General features: G+C 43.8%; 1 protein-coding gene across 2 annotated transcripts in view; it reads left to right on the top strand.

Annotated features, from left to right (window-relative positions):
- The first annotated feature begins 2,347 nt into the window (after window positions 1–2,347).
- The window catches only part of UCHL5 (ubiquitin C-terminal hydrolase L5), a 47,059-nt gene continuing 26,365 nt past the window's right edge, over window positions 2,348–23,041 (top strand). The window contains exons 1-6 of one of the 2 annotated variants that reach the window (XM_049769735.1): window positions 2,348–2,523; window positions 9,756–9,819; window positions 11,431–11,536; window positions 18,970–19,095; window positions 19,210–19,271; window positions 19,350–19,480. In XM_049769735.1, the coding sequence (XP_049625692.1) occupies window positions 2,448–2,523; window positions 9,756–9,819; window positions 11,431–11,536; window positions 18,970–19,095; window positions 19,210–19,271; window positions 19,350–19,480 (565 nt within the window). In that variant the 5' untranslated portion in view covers window positions 2,348–2,447. The remainder of the gene's footprint in view (window positions 2,524–9,755; window positions 9,820–11,430; window positions 11,537–18,969; window positions 19,096–19,209; window positions 19,272–19,349; window positions 19,481–23,041) is intronic. The other variant, XM_049769734.1, reaches the window with a different exon arrangement.

Genomic DNA, 23,041 nt, shown 5'->3' with positions numbered 1-23,041 from the left:
GGTCCCCCGTGCCTGCCAGGAGCTGTTTCTGAGCAGACAGCCAGGAGTAACCCCTGAGCAACGCCGGGTGTGGCCCAAAAACCAAAAAAAAAAAAAAAAAAAAAAAAGAAATTTACTTAGAAAAATATGAGAGGGAGATACTCCAGAGTGGAAATAACCCACATATATCTTCCATAATACTAAAATCATGTTTAAGGATTCCTACATTTTAGGGGGAGACATATGCATCTCAGCAACTTTCCAAAGTCTCCTGAGCAGTTCCTAATGAAAACTGCTACCCATTTATGGCAGGCTAACAAGCACGCTGTTTATTCTTTTTTTCATTAACACTCCAAGTTGACTAACAATGTAAAAGAAATAATACTGGAAAAACAGGAACTGAAAATTCAAAGAACTTTTTCTGAGGGTGAGAGACAGGAGCGCAATCAAATGTGATGAATGAGTTTTTGCACTGTGGCAGATGAATGCCTGCCTACCACCCTCAAAGGCACATTCGGCCTCCTGGTTGCCAGATCTCATTTTGCTCAACCAACCCAGAAACCTGAGATTCCCCCCAACATCTTGGATTTTGAAATGTTGGCATTGTTAGAATCAATAATGATCTCCACCCCTGCACCTATTTCCATTTAAGTACACTTTACAGGGCCCTCTTGAAATGAGCTTCTATTTTTGTTTGGATTACTTCATACTTCATACCAATTTTGGCTTCTACCCCTTAAAGTGGCCAGGCCTGTTTTCATACAAAACCCGCTTTGTGGTTTTGCACCCGGCAACAGGGAGGATCGGGATTTGGGATTTTCTGCTTTGACTTCATAAGACAGGTCACAGGAGACCCTCCAACTCCCAAGTACAGGAGGCCTGGTTGAGAAAAGCAGTAAGGAATAGAATAGAAGTTCTGTCTCCTCAAGTGTTCTGTTCTGCATGCCTTCTCAGAACTTGGAGCTTTCCAGGCGATGCAAAAACAATATAATAAAAAAAATGTAAAAACAAGTTACATACATATATGTATAAGTATATAATACATATAGTATATATATTCTTCAAAGAATGTAACACTAATGTTCTGCATAGTCTGAGAGCAGTTTTTGAATCTCTTTTGGGGAGTGATTAGGAACAGGGATAGATGTTTTACCTTATCATTTCATTTTAGGACCACTGTGGGGGGGAAGACTGATTATTTCCAAGATAAATACAGAGTATGGTCTTTTTGACCACCTTTTGATAGGAACAAAAGGTGGGGGCACCCAGGCTAGGACAATGACAAAAATATGGCCGGGGTGGGGGGCGATGAAGAATAAAAAGGAATTATTGGTCTGGACTGTCTCAAGGGGGTGGGGGAACCTAGATGGGGCCTAATCATCCGAGGGACCCAATACCTCCTCCAAGATCACAAGCACCGAGATTCCCAAGGCCATTGTAACACCCTTCACCCTGGTGCTCAGGGCTCCTCCCAGTTTAAATAAACTCCCGGGACAAAATGCTCCCCCGGCCGTTCGCCTTTGTTCGAGAAGAGCTGCAAAAGGAGGAAGGCAGGCTCCTTTGCTACTGCTCGGGAATTCCGCGCTCGGGAACACCCGGGGCTGCCTCCCTGGCCTTCAATCCAACCTAGCAAATGCTAGCTGGCATCTCCGGACACATCCGAGGGCGCTGATTTATTTCCCGGGCTTCCCCGGACAACCCGGCGAGGGAGTGATCTGCTTTCCCCGCGACGCAGCAGGGGGCGGCGGTGCAAGAGCGGGCAGGCGCGGTCGACACGGGAGCGGGGCCGGGCCTCGGGCCTCGAGCCCGGGTTCCAGAGCGAGATCCCCGCAGCGAGGCCGCTCCCGCGCGTCTCCAGGCCCGCTCCCAACGCACAAAGGGGCCGAAGCCCGTGCTCGGCCTCACCTGGCGCCCGGCGGCCGAAGTTCCGAGCCCGATGACGAGACTGCAGCGACAACGGCAGCGGCAGCGGCGGCTCCGACTCGCCCTGAACCTCAACGCAGCCTCCAGGTTGGGTTCCCAGGACCGAGCCCCGCCCCTTTCGGGCCTCGCCCTGCCTTCGCCCACTCACTCCCCCCCCCCCCTCGCACCGCGAGGTCCCGGATGTTTCCTCGGCAGCCCCGCCCCTCAGCGCTCGGGTCCCGCCCCCACGGCTTAGCCGCTCGGGCCCTACCTAGGAAGTTTCACCGTCGACGGTCTCCAGGCTGGCTGACTCGCGGGCTAGAGCGTCCTCCAACGCGCCGCTCTGTTGGCTGCGCGGCAGGTGACGGCGCGCGGAGGCTGCCGGGAAGTGGGCGGGGCGACGTGGGCCGGGCCGGGCCGCGCCGCGCCGGGCGAGCGCGCTGGGCAGCGGCGGCCGCGCAGTTGCGCGCGCGGGGCGGCGCCGCGGGCCACGGCACCCAACCAGGCGCCAGAGCGAGGCGAGGCGGTGCGGCGCGGATCGGTGCGGTGCGTGGCCGGCCGGGGCCATGTCGGGCAATGCCGGGGAGTGGTGCCTTATGGAGAGCGACCCCGGGGTCTTCACGGAGCTCATTAAAGGATTCGGTGAGCGCCCAGAGGGGGACTGGGCAGACTGGGCTCGCAGCAGCGCGAGTCCCGGCTTGGTCCTGGCTGGCTGGGGCCGGGGGGACGGACACGGCCGTGCCTGCAGCCCTGCAGCCCTGCAGCCCTGGTTCCCTTTTCCGTCCTGGGCGCGCCTCACGCAGGGTGGGTGGACCTGGGCCCGAGCGCCTTGGTGCTGACCATTCCGATTTGCGCGATCCGCTAAATGGGGACCCACCAGCCCGATCAGGAGCGCCCCTACGCGACGCCCATCCCCATGCCCCGAGCGCGCCTCCCGGGCCCTGCTGCGCCCCCCGGGCCCATGTGGTTGGTGTGTATGTCACAGGCGCGTGGCCGGGTCCGCCTCATGCCTGGCAAGCCACATGCTCGCGCTCCTCGCCGCATTCCTTTACCTGCGCTGGATCGCGCTCTGTGTCCATGCTTTCTCCTCTCATCAGCCCCTCTCCCCGACCCCCCACCCACCCCCGATCGTTTATTTCATTTCAATTTGACATTTCCTCAAGTACGAAGGAGTTCTAGCCGCGTGTTGGGGAAACGTGCACCGCCCGTCCGCCCGCCCGCCCTCCTCTTGGCTCCAGCGTCATCTGTAGAACTTCGCCTATCTCCCCGGAGTTCTCTGATGTGAATCAAGCAGGACTGACTGACTGTCTTTCGAAGGAACCCAACGGGGCACCCGATGGTGTGTGTTGATTGCCGTGTTAAGAGTCCGGACAGATTATACTAAGATCGTGCCAGAGCCCAGGCCGGAGGAAAAGCCCAAGTTACTGCGACAGTCTGTATGTTTTGCTGAGCCTGAGAGATGATGGCCCAGCGACTGCTTTTTCATTTGGGTGCCCATGTTCGATCTTCCGCACTTTATCAGTCTGTGGGACATTAGCTTCGAGCCCAGAGAAAGTGTAGTTCCCCCCGCTCCCCCCAGCATCGCTGGGTGTGGCCCCCAAAGTTTAAAATCTACCACCACGTGTTTTAGAGAGCCCACTGGGAAAAGTGACCAAACCAACTTAATGTACTGGAGGGCATTTTGATGAACTGAGGTTAAATGGTTAGCTTGTATGATTTGGATAGTTGTCACTGTGGCTTAAATGCTTTAGATGTTTGGATGTTGACAGGACACTTTTATAATTATAAGTGTTTTATAAGTCGTTGTACAAGCTCGATTGGAATGAAATGGGAGCAATTATAAGTCTCTTAGAATGGAGGCTGAAATGATTGATTTGACCTAAGAGGTTTTTTATTTTTTTTAGGGGGCCACACCTACCTATGTGTAGGGTTTACTTCTAGCTCTGTACTCAGGGCTTTCACCAGGCAGGTTCAACAGATGGTATGTGGTGGGGATTGAACTGCATAGGCAAATGCTCGCCCCACTCTTGTTATTGCTCTGGCCCCTGACCTAAACCTATAAAGAGAAGAGTAAATAAATCATCTCTATATTTAAATCTTGGGGCCGCTGACTGAATGTAGACTCCCCATGCTTTCAAACATAGGATATTGGTGAAGTGCAAGAAGAGGGCTTTGCTACACAAGAAGATGGGTTCAAGCTTTGGACATAAACAGGGTCTGAGATGATTGTAGGTTTTCATGAAATTTTGCCTTCAAATCCTCAACTATAATGACAAACTAAAGTTAAATTTAAGAACTAAAGAGTGCACCAGCCACATTTATTTTAAAGTGAATCAATATGCAGTTAATAGCTGACGTTTCCTTTTTTTTTTTTTTTTTTGGTTTTTGGGTCACACCTGGCAGTGCTCAAGGTTTACTCCTGGCTCTATGCTCAGAAATTGCCCCTGGCAGGCACAGGGGACCATATGGGAGGCCGGGATTCAAACCACGGTCCTTCTGCATGAAAGACAAACACTTACCTCCATGCTATCTCTCCAGCCCTGACATTTCAATTTCTCTTTTTTTTTTTTTTTTTTTTTGGTTTTTTGGGTCACACTCGGCAGTGCTCAGGAGTTACTCCTGGTTCTATGCTCAGAAATCGCTCCTGGCAGGCTCGGGGGACCATATGGGATACTGGAATTCGAACCAGTGACCTTCTGCATGAAAGGCAAACACTACCTCCATGCAATCTCTCCAACCCTCCGACGTTTCAATTTCATTTGGGCATAAAAGTCAGGCTTAAAAATAGTTTAGTTATTCTTTTTTTTTTTTTTTTTTTTTTTGGTTTTTGGGCCACACCTGGCGATGCTCAGGGGTTACTCCTGGCTGTCTGCTCAGAAATAGCTCCTGGCAGGCTCGGGGGACCATATGGGACACCGGGATTCGAACTAACCACCTTTGAACCTGGATCGGCTGCTTGCAAGGCAAACGCCGCTGTGCTATCTCTCCGGGCCCGGTTTAGTTATTCTTAAGGGAGTGATGTGAATACATTTTGCACCTGCACATGTGAAAAGTGAAACAGCAGTTATTAGTGGATTGGCTCTACTCGCAGAATTTTGCAAATAGGTAAATGATGGTCGTTGCCTCTTACCATATTTCCAAGGGCCAGTTTATTCCTGTTTAACTGTATGAGTTAAAAAGCTTTTGGAAAGATCATTCTCTCAAAAGTGAAATATCTTTGTGGCTTGGAGAAGTTAAAGCTCTTGCATTGTATATGCAGATCTGGTTTTCCTGGAGTGGCCACCATCCTGGAAACACCACCAGAAGTGGCCACTAAAAGTGGCCCAACCCCCCTCTCCCAAGTGAAATGTCGATTTAGTATATGTGCTGTTCTCAATGTATTTTTATTTTTTTTTATTTAACTTTTGGTTCTGGGGCCACACCTGGCTTGCTCAGGGGTAATTCCTGGCTCTGCACACAGAAATTATTCCTGGCAGGCTGAGGGGACCATATGTGATGCTGAGAATTGAACCTGGGTTAACTGCATGCAAAGCAAATACCCTACCCTTTGTGCTATCATATCACTCTGGCCCCTAAATGTATTTTTATTGGGGTGTCAGGCTACATCCAGTAGTGTCAGGGGTTACTCCTCACTCTGTGCTCAGAATTTTTTTGAGCAGGCTTGGGGTACCATATGGGATGCTGGGTTTGGTCCCAGGTCAGCCACTTGCAAAGCAAATGCCCTACTCTCTGTGCTATTTCTTCAACCCTAAATGTATTTTTAAGGTGGAAACTGCAGATGCAGCAAATGGACATTTTCACGGAATGTAACATTTTGGTTAGGCAGAATTTTTATTAAATTATGAATCTGATGAGGGCTGGAGAGAGCTCTAAATGGGCTGACACACATGCTTTGCATCTAGGAAGCCTCATTAGTACTGCATGTTCTGCTTACCACATTGTCCCCTGGGGGTAGCCCCTGAGCACCACTGGGTTTTGTCCCCCAAACAAATGGATGGAGTAGGACTGTGATTTTTATGGATAATAAATTGTTCCTACATGATGTAACAAAAAAAATTGTGATAAATATTTACTCATAAAAATGGAAGCTATTTGATGATGGGCAAGTCCTGGTGTCTGAGTGATTCCCAGGGTCCAGCATATTTTCAGAGCCTTGAAGACAAGGGGCAACACCCCAAAATATGGACTCATTTCCACTCTACTTTCATTGGTCGAGCAGCTGCCATGAACAAAGGCCGCATCTCCTGATACCTGGCAAACAAATGCAGTATTGCCTCACGAATAGATTGCTTCTCTGAGGTGCCCACAAGTGTGTTTGGCGAGAAACTTCGAGAGCAAGTTGAGGAGCGACTATCCTTCTATGAGACGGGAGTGACTCCACGGAAGAATCTGGTTGTCATGAAGGAGGCAATGGTTGAGCTAGAGGAAGCGGCTGCTGAGATTGCCAGAAAACTGCAGAAGGAAGAGAAGAAACGCTTGAAGAAGGAAAAGAAACGCTTGGCCGCAGCTGCCCTTGCCTCTTCAGAAAACAGCACCCCTGAGACCACTACCCCTGAGGAGTGTGAGGAGCCAAGTGAAAGGCCCAAAAAGAAGAAAAAGAAAAAAAACCGGGAGGTTCCTCAAGAGAACGGGATGGATGAAGAACCCTCTGCCTCCAAACCCAAGAAGAAAAAGGCATTTTCCATGGAGGAGCAAATTAATAGTGATGATCTTGAAGAGACCACTGTCACTGTAAGTCTTCCTAAGAGGAAGAGGTCACCAGCTAGTGATCAGGAAGAAGCTGAAAACAAGGTTTCCAAGAAAAAGAAGCGGAAATTCTCCCTTAAGGAGGAGCCACTCAGCAGCCCTGAAGAAACTGGGTGCAGCATTAAGAGTAATGGCAGTGCCAAGAAAAAGAAAAAGTCACAAAAACAATCTCAGGAAGACTAAAAGGACACTTGGGTGACACCCTGTACCCCCAATAAAGACATTTAAATTCCAAAAAAAGAAAAAAAAAGGAAGCTATTTAGGCCAGAGAGATAATACTGGGATCCATGCACTTGCTTTACTTGATGCCCACCTAGGGAGTGAAACCTGACTACCACAGGATGCGCCCTCCCCATCCTTGCCAACCCCAATAAAAGCTTATATTTTAAGTCAACATGGAACAATAATGGAAACTGGATTTACTTTCTTTTAATTTTAAGCACCATGATTACAAGCATATTTGTAGTGGGGTTCCAGTCATAAACAGAATTACCCTCCCCCATTCACCAGTGCAACATTTACTTTTCTTATAATAAAAGTGTGCTCATCTTTCACTTTAGGAAACTGGAAAAAAGGAGAGCTAATGAAATGTAGCTCATGTTAGTAGAGGAAAAGAAATAATGAACACCAGTTAAATTACTGAGAGAGGGGGCCGGAGAGATAGCATGGAGGTAAGGCGTTTGCCTTTCATGCAGGAGGTCATCGGTTCGAATCCCGGCATCCCATATGGTCCCCTGTGCCTGCCAGGGGCAGTTTCTGAGCCTGGAGCCAGGAATAACCCCTGAGCACTGCCGGGTGTGACCCAAAAACCAAAAAAAAAAAAAATTACTGAGAGAGAAAAGAGAAACTAATGAAACCAAATGCTGATTGCCCCAAATCAGTAAAATGGATAAATCTCTGGCCAGAATGATGAAAAGAGATGACAATAGATACCATCAGTAATAAAATGTTAATGTAAAATAGAAATGTTAAAGGATAATGAAGAATATTTTGAACAACGTAATTTAAGTGTGGGCCTCATTACTGTAATATCAGAACCAAAGACATTACAAGAAAAGGAAGTAACAGGTCTATAATCATCATCATCAGCATAAATGCAGAAATTCTAATCTAGCAAATCCAACCCACTAATTATTAAAAGGACACTGCATCATCGAGTGGAGTGTAATTAGCCACATTGAACTCATCAGAAATGCCAAGTAGTTTTCTTTGTACAAAAAGTATTCTACAAATTCCAACATCTGTTAAGTATAAAGTGATGGGCTTTCCTCTGCTTGTCAGTTGGCAAGTTAGCCTGCCTGTATTCTATCTAGCTGCTGGCGGTTGGTTGGTTTAGGATTGTACTACTGATGGATATTATGCATATTTATAGGAGTTCTCCCCATGTCCAAGTTCACAGGGGTTGCTGTGGATTAAGGCAGACGCTATGCACAAATTTGACCCTGGGACCTTTATACCCAGGGCACCCCCAGAGTTCTGAATGTGCTGCTGCCAGCCTGCTCAACCATGGGCTCATTTGGGACTGCAAAGGAGGGTTTCCTCTGACCTGGAGGGGGTCCAGCCTCTTTCCTTTCAGTACTCAGTTCTAACTTCCTTGAAGAGTTCAGAGCACATCTGTTCCTCTTAGAAGATGAACAGACCCATGAGAAAGAGGAAAATCCCAATAAAATTCACCTTTTCTTTCTACAAAAGCAGTTTATCAATCTGATCTTATCGGTCTTATCAATATGATCTGACCACAGGCTGGGCCAAACCTATAAAATGGATCTCTTGGAGTATTTACATTAGAGGGATAAGAGAGCCAATATATAGTAGTTAGGCCTCTTGCCTTCTACCTGGCTGATATAGGTTAGATCTCTGGCATCTCATATGGTCCCCTGAGCACCACCAAGAGTGACCCTTGACCACTGCCAGCTGAGGTATCCAAACTTAAAAAATGTGCAAACTTTCAGAACATAGCATCATAGCCTGCCACACAGTCAGTCAAACTTGTGTTGTTTATTTAGAGGCCATACCTATGTTCAAGGAAACTTGGCTCTGTACTGTCAGGGATCATCCCTGACAGTGCTTAGGGGACCAATTATACTATAGGTGGTAAAGTAGTTTGTGAGTAATTTTTGTACAACCACTAGTATACTAGTCAGTTGTACTAGTCGACACATAAATATTGTACTAGTTAATACATAGATATTTCAAGTCTTACATTTGAACAGTGTTTTGGTTTGTATGACAAATTTTAGCCATCTCTCCGCTCTACCCCTTCTCTTTCATTACTGTGTGGATTTGAGGTCTTCTTGGGGTCTTGGTGGCAGCTTACACTATTGGTTGTGAACCTAGTAGCAGTAGTGCACGTGTTTTGCAGTGCTTGCACATGTTTGGCTGTGCTGTATCAGGTTGGCTGGGATCCCAGAGACAGGTTGCTTGGAGCAACTTGGAGCAGGCCTGTGTACTGGTTCCTGTGTACTGGGATCCATTCACAGCTTTAGGACTGCAGGGATTGGGGATCAAACCTGGGTTGGCCACGTGTAAGGCAAGCACCCTACCTGCTGTGCTCTCACTCCCACCCTACCAGATAAGGGTTTTAACTAGGTTTCTGGCATAAATGATTGTGAAAATGTTCACTACATGTCTAAAAACATTTTTTTAAAATGAGACACAGATGAAACTGCTGGTGAGTGGAAAGTGGACAAAGTTTAGCCAGTGTGTAGGAACTGGCTAAAGAACGAAAGAACACTCTGATGGGCCTGTGAGAAGAAATGGGTGAAACTTTGAAAGACTAAAAATAAGGCAGTCTCATTAAGAATGACTAGGAAGTAGGACAAGTTATAATAGGATTTGATTGTGAACTTTGCTATTTTACTCTCCCGGCAACACCTGGTAGCGCTCAGCATTTACTCTTGGATCTGTGCTCATGGCTCTGGGGGACCATAATCTGCATAATACAGGATGGTGGGATTGAACCCAGGTCATGCAAGGCAAATGCCTACTTACTGTACTGTCTCTTTGGCCTCAAAGTTTGCCACTTTTACCCTTTTAACTTGTTGCTTCCAAATGTGCATTTTTTTCATTTATTATTTAATGTGAAAAGGAGAAGATTATATTTCTGAAGAAGTAATTTCTATTTTCAGGTTGCCGAGGAGCCCAAGTTGAAGAAATCTGGAGTTTAGAGCCTGAGAATTTTGAAAAATTAAAGTAAGTCTGATTTCAATGTATTAAAAAAAAATCTGTACTAAAGAGCAAACTTTGGTATGTCTATTTTCCTTGACTGACTTACTTGAGGCTGAATCCTCTCTCCAGTAAATCTCTTTCCTATTCCCATGAGATATTATGATTGTTCCTGGTTCTCACCAAGAACCCAGGACACAAAGACTGGTAACTTTGCAGTGATTCACAGCTATTTGTTCATTCTTTCTTCCTAGGCTTGGCAATGAGGGAGAGGGATTGAGAGCCAGAAGAGTGTTGCTTGTGAGGGGGGGCTGCTGCCCATTGTTTGCATGTGAGGTGCAGGGGTATTGGGGCTCATTTGGGCTGCAGTGCCTTTAATAGGTCTTGGGTATTGAAGCCCTGATCTCTTCCCGGGTGCCCATGTTTTTCTGTTATCAGAGAAGAGTGATGCAAAATAGTTTCAATAAAGAATTATGGGAGAGAATAGAGAGCCCTGAAAGGTTAGGAAAGGTTCTCCACCCCAGGGCCACAGCAAGACAGGAGTGGGCTTTAAAAGGGAGGGAGGAACTCAGGAACTCAGGTTGGTGTTTAATCTTCCACAGCAAGAAGGTAGTTTCTGGGAACGGAGAGATAGCATGGAGGTAAGGCGTTTGCCTTTCATGTAGAAGGTCATTGGTTCGAATCCCGGCACTGGTCCCCCGAGCCTGCCATGAGCAATTTCTGAGCGTGGAGCCAGGAGTAACCCCTGAGCCCTGCCGGGTGTGACCCAAAAACCAAAAAAAAAAAAAAAAAGGTAGTTTCTGGGGGTGGACTGATAGCACAGTGATAGGGCTTTTGCCTTGCACGGCCAACCTGGGACCAACTGAGTTTGATTCCTTGGCATCCCGTATGGTCCTCTAGCCCACTAAGATTGATTTCTGAATGCCAGAGCCAGGAGCAATCTCTGAGCCCCACCAGGTGTGCCCCAAAACAAAAACAAACACATGAAAAAAGGTAGTTTCCTTCTAGCTGCTTGTTCTTCAAAAAAACGAATCAGTAGATGTGGGTGTAGTAAAACATCAGTTTATTGAAGAGTAAGCAGGGAAAGTCAAGTCAATTAAAAATGCACCATGTGGCTGTCTTTATACCATTTTGAAAGACTGGAAAGAAACCATATGAACTTGTGTTCCTTTGGGAAAGTAGATGATCATCATTTATACTTTACTTTGAGAATTGTTTGTAAATTCAATAATTAGATGAAGGTGCTTATCGTTCATAATTACACACTACCATTCATTTATCTTGAAACACTTTACACAAACTTTAAATAATATTGGAACTCAGTCTGGGACTAATACCTTTTTAGAGTTTTGACATATTCTTTTTCTTCTATCTATTAATGACTGATATAAGATAAAAATCAGTAATCTACAGATTGGAGACTGAGCTACTCATTTACTTAACTGAAGTGGTTTGAAATTTTATTCGCTTTCTTTTTGCCAAATTTTAGTGATGTACTAACAATAGAAATATTGTTCAAATGCCCCCAAGTTGGATTTCATTTGCATTGTATTTGTTAAGTAGCTGATTAAGATTTAATGGGCAATCTTTTAAAAGAGAAGTGGGGTTCTATGCACTAATTTGTATTTTATTTTGTAGGCCAGTTCATGGACTAATTTTTCTTTTCAAGTGGCAGCCAGGAGAAGAACCAGCAGGCTCTGTGGTTCAGGACTCCAGACTTGACACGATATTTTTTGCCAAGCAGGTATGGCCCATGGGTGCTTTGAGCTCTGAGTGACTCTACATGAGCAGATTCTAAAATCTGTTCTGCTGAGTCTTTAGTGCAATAAGCTCTCACTTTCTTTCTTCTCTTTCTTTTTAAAAGTTCTCTAGTGACTGTAATGTACTATTCAGTATTGTTAATATTATGGTTTCATGCATAGATTGTTCAGCCTCACACTCTGGTGGATCAGAGTGTCATCTTCTGCCCAACATTGTCCTGGGTCCCCCCCTGAACTCCAACCCTGTTTATGCTCTTTAATACTGTTGAGCTTCTACTGTTGAGCTCCCAAAGATCTTTTTCCTATTTGAATTACAACTATCTGTAATTATCTGTATTTATCATATTAGACATTAAAGGAGGCATTTAAAAATATAATCAATTTAAACTAACAGTGAATCTATTGTATATGAACAGAACGTTTTGGGTGAGAGTGGGGTGCCAGGAACCAAACCCAGGGTCTTGAGCATATAAAGCTGAGGTTTCATCCTTTTCATTCAAAAAAAAAATTTAAAAAATTGTATTTCTTTAATCCCACAACCTCTTGAGGAGTTTTCAAAGTTTGGCTTTGGACCTGCCCTTCCAGCCTATGTTCTCTCATGAATGTGGATCTCCCTTGCTTGTCCTTGTGTTTCTCTGTTGTAGGGTTCTCTTGAACACATTGCCACTTTTAAAATAATTTTCAATAAAAAATCTTATCTTCACTTTACACACACACGTTTGACTGTGCAGTTGAGGAGATAGTACACACACACACACACACACACACACACAGACACACTCTCTCTCTCTCTCTCTCTCTCTCTCTCTTTTGATTCTGGGGTCGAGGAGATAGTACAACCTGTAAGTTATTTGCTTTTTATGCAGCACACACACACACACACACACGTTTGAGTCTGGGGTCGAGGAGATCACAAACACATGTTTGATTCTGGGGCCGAGGAGATAGTACAACCCAACCACTGGTAAGACACACACCTTTGACTCGGGTCGAGGAGATCACACACATGTTTGACTCTGGGGTTGAGGAGATACTACAATCACCTGTCAGTTATTTGCGTATAGTACAACCACCTGTAAGACACACGTTTGACTCTGGGGTCGAGGAGATAGTACAACACACACACACACACACACACACACACACACACACACTCTCTGGAGTCGAGGAGATAGTACAACACACACGCACATTTGACTCTGGGGTTCGAGGAGATAGTACAACCACCTGTAAGTTATTTGCTTTTTATGCAACTGTTAGGGTATTTGCCTTGCATGCTGCCAACCTGGATTCAATTCCCGATATCCCATGTGTTTCCTCGAGCCTGCCAGGAGTAACCTCTGAGTGCCACCAGATGTGGCCCAAAAACAAACCAAAAAAAAAAAAAAAATGCCAGTGTATGGAGAAGGGCAGTAAGGGCCAGTAAAGGATTTGACTAATTGCAGTACTTAAATTTATTGAGGTACATAGTCTCTATTACAGGACATTTTGTGACATTAACTGAAATAAAATTTTTTCAAAGTAGATGTTTAATTTTAGTGAATTTTATGAGAATCATGACATTTCACCTGTTAAATTTTTATTAAATATATGAACCTTCACTTTAAAAAAAAATTGTGATCTGTCATATAACCACATGGTGGCACTAAACTAATTTTAAAACCTGGTTTTTTGGTTGTTTTTAATGTGCCAGACTTTAGATGCAGTATCACACATGCCTGGGGGATCCTCACACTCCAAGCATTTGTCATACCACTGCATTTCAGTGAACTGCAAAAAAAAAAAGATAGTTTATAATGAAGTACATGGTCATTAGTATTTGCATTACATACACAAAATGAGCTGTAGTAAGTCATGAAAAATGTAAATTATTTGGGCCAAAGTGGTAGCACAGCAGTAGAACATTTACCTTGCACACAGCTGACCCAGGATGGACCTGTTTGGTCCCAGTATCCCATATGGTCCCCCAAGCCAGGAGCAATATCTGAGCTCAGCAAGGAGTAACCACTGAGCACAGCCTGATATGGCCTGAAAGCCAAAAAAAAAGAAAATGTAAATTACTATAATTATCAAAAGAGAAATGACAGTGACCAGAATTTCTTTTCTTTGTTGGAAGGGTGTGGCCTATGGTGCATGTGGCAGAGGCCTGACTGTTCAGGAGTAGCTCACAGTGGTTCACAGGGAACAATATGGTGCCAGGGACCGAACTGGAGTCAGCCTTTAATGCAGTGATGGCTAACCTTTTTGAGCCAGAGTGCCTAAACTGCCGCACAAAACCAAATAATTTCCTCAAAAGTGCCAGCACGTCAATTAAGCCTTAATAACAAGATTTTAGTATCTAAAAACTATGCGGCATGCGCTGCATATTTTAATTGCGGACCTTCCTGCGCGCCAGCTGCAAAGCCTTCTCATGCCACTGCTGGCACGCATGCCATAGGTTCGCCATAGTGGCTTTAATGGATTATAATTTTTGAAAGGATGTCTGAAAGAATATAAATTTTAATTTCTGACTTCACTCTTGCTATCCCATCTCCACATAATCTCAATTCAGGTACTTTGGTCCGAAAGGTGTAATATTAAAGCTTAAAAATTTTAGTTTATGCTTGGACAAGCCAGCGAGGTGGGTCCCGATGAGGAGCTTAAGGGTTACCCTAGGCTTTCCCCATTTCCCACCTGGCTTCCAAGGGAGGGTTTGGGTGGGGGCTTTGAACTTCCGGGCATCCACTTCTTGAAGGATCTCTTTCCTTCCTGGGAGCTGGGAGTTTTTGCTAGCATGATGAATGGCAGCACAGAGGTTCTGGCTTTAGGAAGTCCCAGGAAAGTTTCCTTACTAACCCTGTCCATTGTGAAACAACGCCCCCGCGCGGAACATATAGACAAATATTTGGATATCATTGTGTTTGATCTGTTTGTCATATTCAGAATGCCGCCCAGAGCTCATTTTTTTTTCCTTTACTCCCTCACTCCCACCTCCTATTACTCCACATTTAACCTTTTTTTTTTTTGTACTAATGATTTTTGTTTTGGCCAAGGTGGATTGCATATCTTTCATAGTAATGCTTTGGGGGGGGAGTCGGAAGCTTCAGCAGGCAACACGGGCCCGACATGGCTCCACGCGGTAGGCTTTTAGCCAAGCTTAGGGGAAGATGCAGCCTTGGCTGCCCCACACAGCCTTCTCTTTCCTTCCTTCCAGTCCCCAGGGTTACCCCTGGCTGCCTGCTCAGGGTCCCAGCAAGTGGGTTTCATCGATGAGCAGTTTAAAGGAGACCCCAGGCTTCCCGTTCCTTCAGGGGGCAAGGAAGGGACTGGTGCAGCAATTAGGAAGCAAACGCCTCTCGGGGAGTCAAAAGCTTCAGCAGGCAACACGGGATGACATGGCTCCATGCGCTCTTCGCTTGGCCAAATCACAGACCAAAGTGGTGTCTCGGAAACAACACCCTCCCTTTTGACTATTTCTAAAACATCAAAGGGACACGTGTATCTCCTTTGTATATCTCAGATGTATTCCCTTAACATCTATAACTCTTCCTTGCGCAGGGGCCATGCTCCAGTTTTTGTATATGTGCTGCCGAAGCAAGCACAACATCTATAACTCTTTTCAAATATCCTCTTATATAGTGACAATTTTGCCAATTGGTTTTATTTATTTGATTGTTTGTTTGCTTTTCCCCCTTTGAGATATGTTTTATAAGCAATATTGGTAGAAGAATATCTCTGTATAGAATTCATGTTTGAAACAAGTTACGGGGAATGTTGGACTTTATTCGTCGGCTCCCAGATGCACCAACAGTATCTTGTGGCATTGTTTCTCTTGTATAGGCACATTAAAATGGAAAAATAATACATATGCATACAAGTTCTTATCGTATAGAGATGGGAACATAAATTTGGTAATGCAGTTAGGCCTTATACCTTGAACATTATCATAATGATTTGGCTTAGGCCTCAGAAGAATGGGCATTACCCATACACCCCAGAACAATGGATACCATCTATGGAAACAACCACAGTTATCTATAACATTACCAGGATCCAAACCTCTACCAGGGAAGACCTACCACTGCTCTGGCATTGACTTACTCCAAAGAGTGCTCTCAACACACAGAGACTTAGCAACAGACTGTTGTGTATGTAAATATTTTAGGGGATTATTGTGTTACTGACCCTAACCTGATCGGTGATTGTACCCTACCCTAGGGTGTGACCTGGCATTCTGCCCCAACCCCAGGTAGTACCTGATTCTGCTTCCACCATTGGGTGGTATCTGATCCCACCATTGGGTGATACCAGATTCTGGGGGATAAAAACAAGGGTCTGTGGAAGGCGAGAGGCTTTTGGCAGGAACTGATGCTGAGGCTTTGGACTTCAGTCTTGTCCACCGAATAAAGCTAATATTTCCACAAGCATGACTGTCTGCGAGCTGTTTACCCGCCATTTCACCTCAGAACCGTTGGCTAGACAGGGTGGCAGACGCATGCTCCGAGCTGAAGGGGAAAGACCTCATCCTCCATTCCTCCATCAGTCAACCTCTTCAGGTTGCTTGCAACAACAGCGTGCTTGCAGGGCAGATCACTCCGCATCTAATGGTGTGCTGAAACTAGAGGATGCTCCACACATCAGCCTGACTTCAATGAAAGAAATACATAGAATCCAGAATCTTTAAATATAGGAACCTGATACTAACACAGCTAAAGTGTGAAGAAGTTTCACTGGGACCATGGAGAATGACTTGGGTTGGACAGACTGGTATGCCTGGAGCCCAGAGTCAGTTTTAATGCCAATAAACTTCTGGGTTGAGGCCTTCTTGTAATCAGGCCAAGGATTCTTTCCCGTTTTCCCCATATTTTTCTGGGCCTGTGCAAACAACGGCAATTGCCACTGTCAACCTTTACAATTTTTTTAAACCCTTATCCTTTAAGGAAAAAAAATTTACTGAACTTAAAAACAAATAACTGTAGTAGAATGCCTGTCTCGAATACAGGCAGGGGATGGAAAGGGGGAAGGGAGGCATTGAGAGGGGGGAATGTTACACTGGTGAAGGGGGGGTGTTCTGTTTGTGACTGTAACCCAACTATAATCATGTTACTTAAATAAAAAATATATTAAAAAAGTTTTAGTTTATAAAATTTAGTTTATCTTATCAACATTTATTCAGATTTACTGAAAAGGTGGATTCAGATCAAAATATATAATATTGATAGTGTTAATTGGATTTCAGATCTTTTGCTACTTTCCTTTCATCAATTATAAGACAGTTTCGAATATAAAATACTGTAAGGGGAAATTATAGAAGTATGGTGGCATTACTTGTTTGAGAATTAAGTGAGGGTGCTCTTTTATGGAAGCACTCTTTTTTTTTTTTTTTTTTTTTTTTTGGTTTTTGGGTCACCCCTGGCAGTGCTCAGGGGTTACTCCTGGCTCCAAGTTCAGAAATCGCTCCTGGCAGGCTCGGGGGACCATATGGGATGCCGGGATTCGAACCAATGACCTTCTGCATGAAAGGCAAACGCCTTACCTCCATGCTATCTCTCCGGCCACGGAAGCACTCATTTTTATGGAAAGAGTAGAGTTTTAAAAAAACTACTCAAGGGGCCGGGCGGTGGCGCTCGAGGTAAGGTGCCTGCCTTACCTGCGCTAGCCTAGGAGACGGACCGCGGTTCGATCCCCCGGCATCCCATATGGTCCCCCAAGCCAGGAGCGACTTCTGAGCGCATAGCCAGGAGTAACCCCTGAGCGTCACCGGGTGTGGCCCAAAAACCAAAAAAAAAAAAAAAAAAAACTACTCAAACATTATATACTAATAATTGTGAGAATTAGTGGCTATTCATAAGACCTCAAAAGCATCTGTTAATACAAAAAGTGGGGTAAGAATTAAAAAAAGGTAATTTAAAATTTCTTCTGAAATCAGGTAGGGTGTACAAACAGCCAGACTGTAAAGTCATAAATGCATAAACACCAGTCATACAACTAAGTTAAAAAAGATTTGATCATCAAGGAGTAGCAAATTTAGCCATTAGGGCTAAGTCATAATTTTTTGTTTGGTTTTTCGGTCACACCTGGAAATGCTCAGGAGTGACTCTGACCAAGCTCATGAGACCATATGGGGTGCCTGAGATCATGTGTTGATCATGTGCAAGGCACATACCTGACTTGCTTTAGCCCAGCTATAATTTTTAAAAATCACTTACCATGTTTCTTTGAATCCTAACATTAACCTCCTAGCATCTTTACTGGTCTCAAGACATTAGAGAGCAGAATGAAACCTTTCTCCATAGCAAGCTGTTTTCTTTTTTTTTTTTTTTTTAAATTATATCTTTAAACACCTTGATTACAAACATGATTGTAGTTGGGTTTCAGTCCTGTAAAATCACCCCCTTCACCAGTGCAGCATTCCCATCACCAATGTCCCAAATCCCCCTCTTCCCCACCCCACCCCCGACTGTACTCTAGACTGGCTTTCTACTTCCCTCATTCATTCACTTTGTTATGTTAGTTCTCAATGTAGTTATTTCTCTAACTGCACTTATCACTCTTTGTGGTGAGCTTCCTGTCGTGAGCTGGACTTTCCAGCTCTCCTCTCTTTTATCTCTGTGAATTATTGCAAAAATGTCTTCTGTTTTTCTTAAAACCCATAGATGAGTGAGTCTATTCTACGTTTATCTCTCTCCCACTGACTTATTTCACTCACCATAATAGATTCCATGTACATAGATGTATAGGAAAATTTCATGACTTCTTCTCTCCTGACGGCTTCATAATATTCCATTGTGTATATGTACAACAGTTTCTTAGCCATATATCTATTGAAGGGCATGCAAGCTGTTTTCTTAGACATTTTCATGGTACAGAACCAAACCAGGTTGATATACAAGTTACAGAACCAGACGACCTGCTTTTTGTTATTTAACCTTTTTGTGACTCAAACTTTCAGAGATGTAAAATGAGGATAATCTTACTACTTTTTGCTCAATAGGTTTTTGACAGGATTAAGAAAACTAATTTGGGGCCGGAGAGATAGCATGGAGGTAGGGTGTTTGCCTTGCTTGCAGAAGGATGGTGGTTCAAATCCCGGCATCCATATGGTCCCCCGAGCCTGCCAGGGGTGATTTCTGAGCATAGAGCCAGGAGTAACCCCTGAGCGCTGCCAGGTGTGACCCAAAAACAAAATGAAAACAAAAGAAAACTAGTTTGTAGTATCCAGGGAAATACCTGACACATGGCAAGTGCCATCTAAATATGTGTACATAGCCTACTCATTATACTTCAGTCCCTCAACATAAATTTAAATGGAATTAAAATACATTAAGTTTATGTGAAGACTATGAAATGAAATTGAGAGCTATTTGGGGGATTATTGTTACTAGTTAAAGGTTTCTTTTGAATGAAACAAATTGGTAATGACTTCGTATTTTTCTAGGTAATTAATAATGCTTGTGCTACTCAAGCAATAGTGAGTGTGTTACTGAACTGTACCCATCAAGATGTCCACTTAGGAGAAACATTATCAGAATTTAAAGAATTTTCACAAAGTTTTGATGCAGCTGTGAGTACAGTCTCATTATTTCCAAAATGCTTTCATTTGTCATAGTTCTTATTTTTTTTCCACGTTTGGCTGTGCTAGTTCTTATTAATAAACTACTCTTAAAAATAATTTCAGATGAAAGGTTTGGCACTGAGCAATTCTGACGTGATTCGGCAAGTGCACAACAGTTTTGCCAGGTAAAGAAACTTTCTGCTTAATAAATACTGTTTCCTCCTTTGCTTGTTGGTCTTTCACTTTTTTCTTCTTTACTTTAGACAGCAAATGTTTGAATTTGATGCAAAGACAACAGCAAAAGAAGAAGATGCTTTTCACTTTGTCAGTTATGTTCCTGTTAATGGAAGATTATATGAACTAGACGGGTTAAGAGAAGGACCAATTGATTTAGGTAATCTAGTTTCTGTTTATAGTATTTTCCTTTTAAAGAAAAAAGAAAAAGGACAGGAACGTAGTTTAATGTTTAGAGCTCTTGCCTTACATGTGTGACACCCTGTATTCCATCCCAGTACCACCAGGGAATCAATAAAGATGAGATCTTTACATTTGCTTAGCAAAATGGTTCTTAAATTCTGTAGAACATTGACAGAAAAATTGCATGCTATTATAAAGACCTTAAGCTTTTCAGTACTTAGCAGGGATCTCAAACTCAATTTACCTGGGGACCGCAGGAGGCAAAGTTGGGGTATTCCTTGAGTGCAAAGTCAGTAGTAAGCCTTGAACATTGGGGGGTGTGACCCGAACAACTAAAACAAAACAAAACAGAAAAAGATTCCTCTAGGGCAAGGCCACAAAATATTGTACGGAGGGCCGTTTGCAGCCCACGGGCCACAAGTTTGAGACCCCACTTAGTGAAATTAAATAACATAAAAGAAAGGGCATATTCATAACATTAGTTCATTTGGGATCTTTAGTTTTCTTCTAAAAGGAACTTGCCCTTTTTTTTTGGGGGGGGGGGTTCACACCTGGCAGTGCTCAGGGGTTACTCCTGGCTCTGAGCACAGATATACCATATTTTCTGGTGTATAAGACGACTTTTAAAACAAAAAAAGTCAACCGAAAATCGGGGGTCATCTTATACGCTGAGTATATCCCGAAAAATGTTTTAATATGGTGCTAAACGAAATAAACAAACAAAAAAAATCAGGTCGCAGAGCTTCCAAATCTCTTTCTTGGGGGCTCCCAAACAGTACTTAGGAGATCTGGGGGCCACTTCTGGCAAAACCCAGCTAACCATGTTGGTGGTTCAGTGCTAGGGTCCGAGGATGGGGTGTTGTTTGGTTCATGTAGTGGGGGAGATTAACTGACGCCACCAGGGAATTGCCAGAAAAGGTGCCTATGATAAGGGTCCAATCACTGCAAGGCTGCTCGGACCGCCTCTCTAACTCAGCCAATCCAAGCACGTTTTTTATGCATGCAAATTAGACAATGTTCTCCACCCGAATCTACACTGTAAAAAGCCTGCTCAGATTGGCCAGAGTCAGAGAGGATGTCTATTACAGTATAACCTTTGAACCTTTGCTTGTTGTGATTGGCTCACTGTGGTACATACAGTTGCAGCACAGGAGCGTTCTGTCTGATACAGCGAATATATACCTAAACCTATGTTTTAACTGCAAAATTAGGGGGTCGTCTTGTTTTGGTTTTTGGTTTTTGGGTCACACCCGGCAGTGCTTAGGGGTTACTCCTGGCTCTATGCTCAGAAATCGCTCCTGGGAGGCACGGGGGACCATATGGGATGCCGGGATTCGAACCACGGACCTTCTGCATGAAAGGTCCATGCATGAAACCTCCATGCTATCTCTCCGGCCCTGGGGGGTCGTCTTATATGCCAGAAAATACGGTAGCTCTTAGCAGGCTTGGGGGAACCCTATGGTATGGTGGGAATTGAACCAGGGTCCATTCCGTGTTGGCTGCATGCAAGGTATATGCCCTATCACTGTGCTAACACTCTGGCTCCTCAACCCTTTATTTTTTTTTTTAATTTTAATTTTATTGAAACCTTTGTGATTCACAAAGTCCTTTATAAATGGGTTTCAGACATAAATTATGGCCAATCCTACCACCAGTGTCCACCTCTCCCCACCAATGTTTCCTAAGTGTATCCCATCCCATCCCACCACCCCATGTTCCTCAGCCTGCCAGTATAACAGGACTATTTTAAGTTTAGATTGTTATAATTTGGGTCTTTTTGTTAATTTGTTTTGGGCACACCTGGTGATGCTCAGGGGTTACTCCTAGTTATGTGCTCAGAATTACTCCTGGCTCGGGGAACCAAATGGGATGCTGGGAATCGAACCCAAGTTCCTCCTGGGTCAGCTGTGTGCAAGGCAAATACCCTACCACTGCACTATCGATCCGGCCCCAAGTTTGGGTCTCTTGATTCTATTTTTGTTGCCTTTGGCTTGGATATTTAGTTCTGTCCTTTTTTAGCACTTCCAGTGTACCTGAGATCACTTGGTTCCTGGCCCCCATCCTTTCATATTTGTGTTTCTCTTCTTCCACTTAGTTTCTTTCTTTTGCACTATACTCTAGTGCCAAGGATAGTCAAGGTAACTCCCATTTAGACTATTGAATTTCTTCATGCAGTTATTCAAATACCACATATAAGTGATATCATTCTGTATTTATCCTTTTTCTGACTTCATTTAACATAACATCTTCCAGTTCCATCCATGTAGCTGCAAAATGTGTGATTGCATCATTCCTTATAGCTATGTAATATTTCATTGTATATATGTGCCATATATACAATGTGGATCTTCACGATCCACTCTTCATTGTTAGACATCTAGATTGATTCCAAGTCTTGGCTATTGTACTGAGTGCTGTAGTGAATAGCAGTGGGCATACATTCTTTTGAATGAATGTTTTTTGTCCTGAGGATAGATTCCCAAAAGAAGGATTGCTGGGTTGTATGGTAGTTCAATTTTGAGTTTCTTGAGAACCTTCCATACTGTTTTCCATAGGAATTGGACCAGGCTGTTTTCCCACTAAGTGGATGAGAGTTCTTTTCTCACCATATCCCCGCCAATAGAGATTATTCTCAATATTTTTGATATGTACCATCCTCACTAATTTAAGATGATATCTCATTGTTGTCTTGATTTGGATTTCCCTAAATGATAAGTGATGATGATCATTTTTTCATGTATATGTTGGCATCTGTTGGTCTTCCTCAGAGAAGTGTCTGTTCATTTCCTCTCCCCATTTTTAGATGGGAGTTTTTAGGATTTGTGGAATTAACCTTTGTAAGTACTTGCATATCTTTATTTGATGTGTTAGAGTTAAAAAAAAACCTCTCCCCCCCCCCAATTTTTCCCATTCAGTTAGCTGTCCTCTAATTTTAGCTCGTGTTTCTTTTACCATACAGAAACTTTTTAGTTTGATGTAGTCTCCCCGTTTATTCAAGTTTGATACTATAGCTCTTGCCATTGGCATCCTAGAACTGAAGACTTCTTTTAGGTCTAAGTCTTGGGAGTATTCTGCTTATGTTTTCCTCAGTGAACTTTAACAATTCGGGTCTAATCTCAATGTAATCCACTTTACATTGACTTTTGTGTAAGGAGTGAGATATGGATCAATCTTTGATATTGTTCCAATATCATTTGTTAAAGAGATTGTCTTTATTCCATTTCAAGTTCTTGGCTCCTTTGTCAAAGAGTAGTTGACCAGATACTTGAAATTTTGTCACTGGATATTCTTTTCTAACCTATTGGTCTGAAAGTCTGTCTTTGTTCCATTACCATGCTGGGTTTTCTTTTCTCGTATTTTTTTTTTTTTTTTTTGGTTTTTGGTTTTTGGTTTTTGGGCCACACCGGCAGTGCTCAGGGATTACTCCTGGCTGTCTGCTCATAAATAGCTCCTGGCAGGCACAGGGGACCATATGGGACACTGGGATTTGAACCAACCACTTTTGGTTCTGGATCGGCTGCTTGCAAGGCAAACGCCA

Source organism: Suncus etruscus, chromosome 3, assembly GCF_024139225.1.
Source record: "Suncus etruscus isolate mSunEtr1 chromosome 3, mSunEtr1.pri.cur, whole genome shotgun sequence".
In the NCBI taxonomy this organism is placed as follows: domain Eukaryota; kingdom Metazoa; phylum Chordata; class Mammalia; order Eulipotyphla; family Soricidae; genus Suncus; species Suncus etruscus.
The sequence above is the reverse complement of the archived record's forward strand: the minus strand, read 5'-3'. Positions and strand labels throughout refer to the sequence as shown.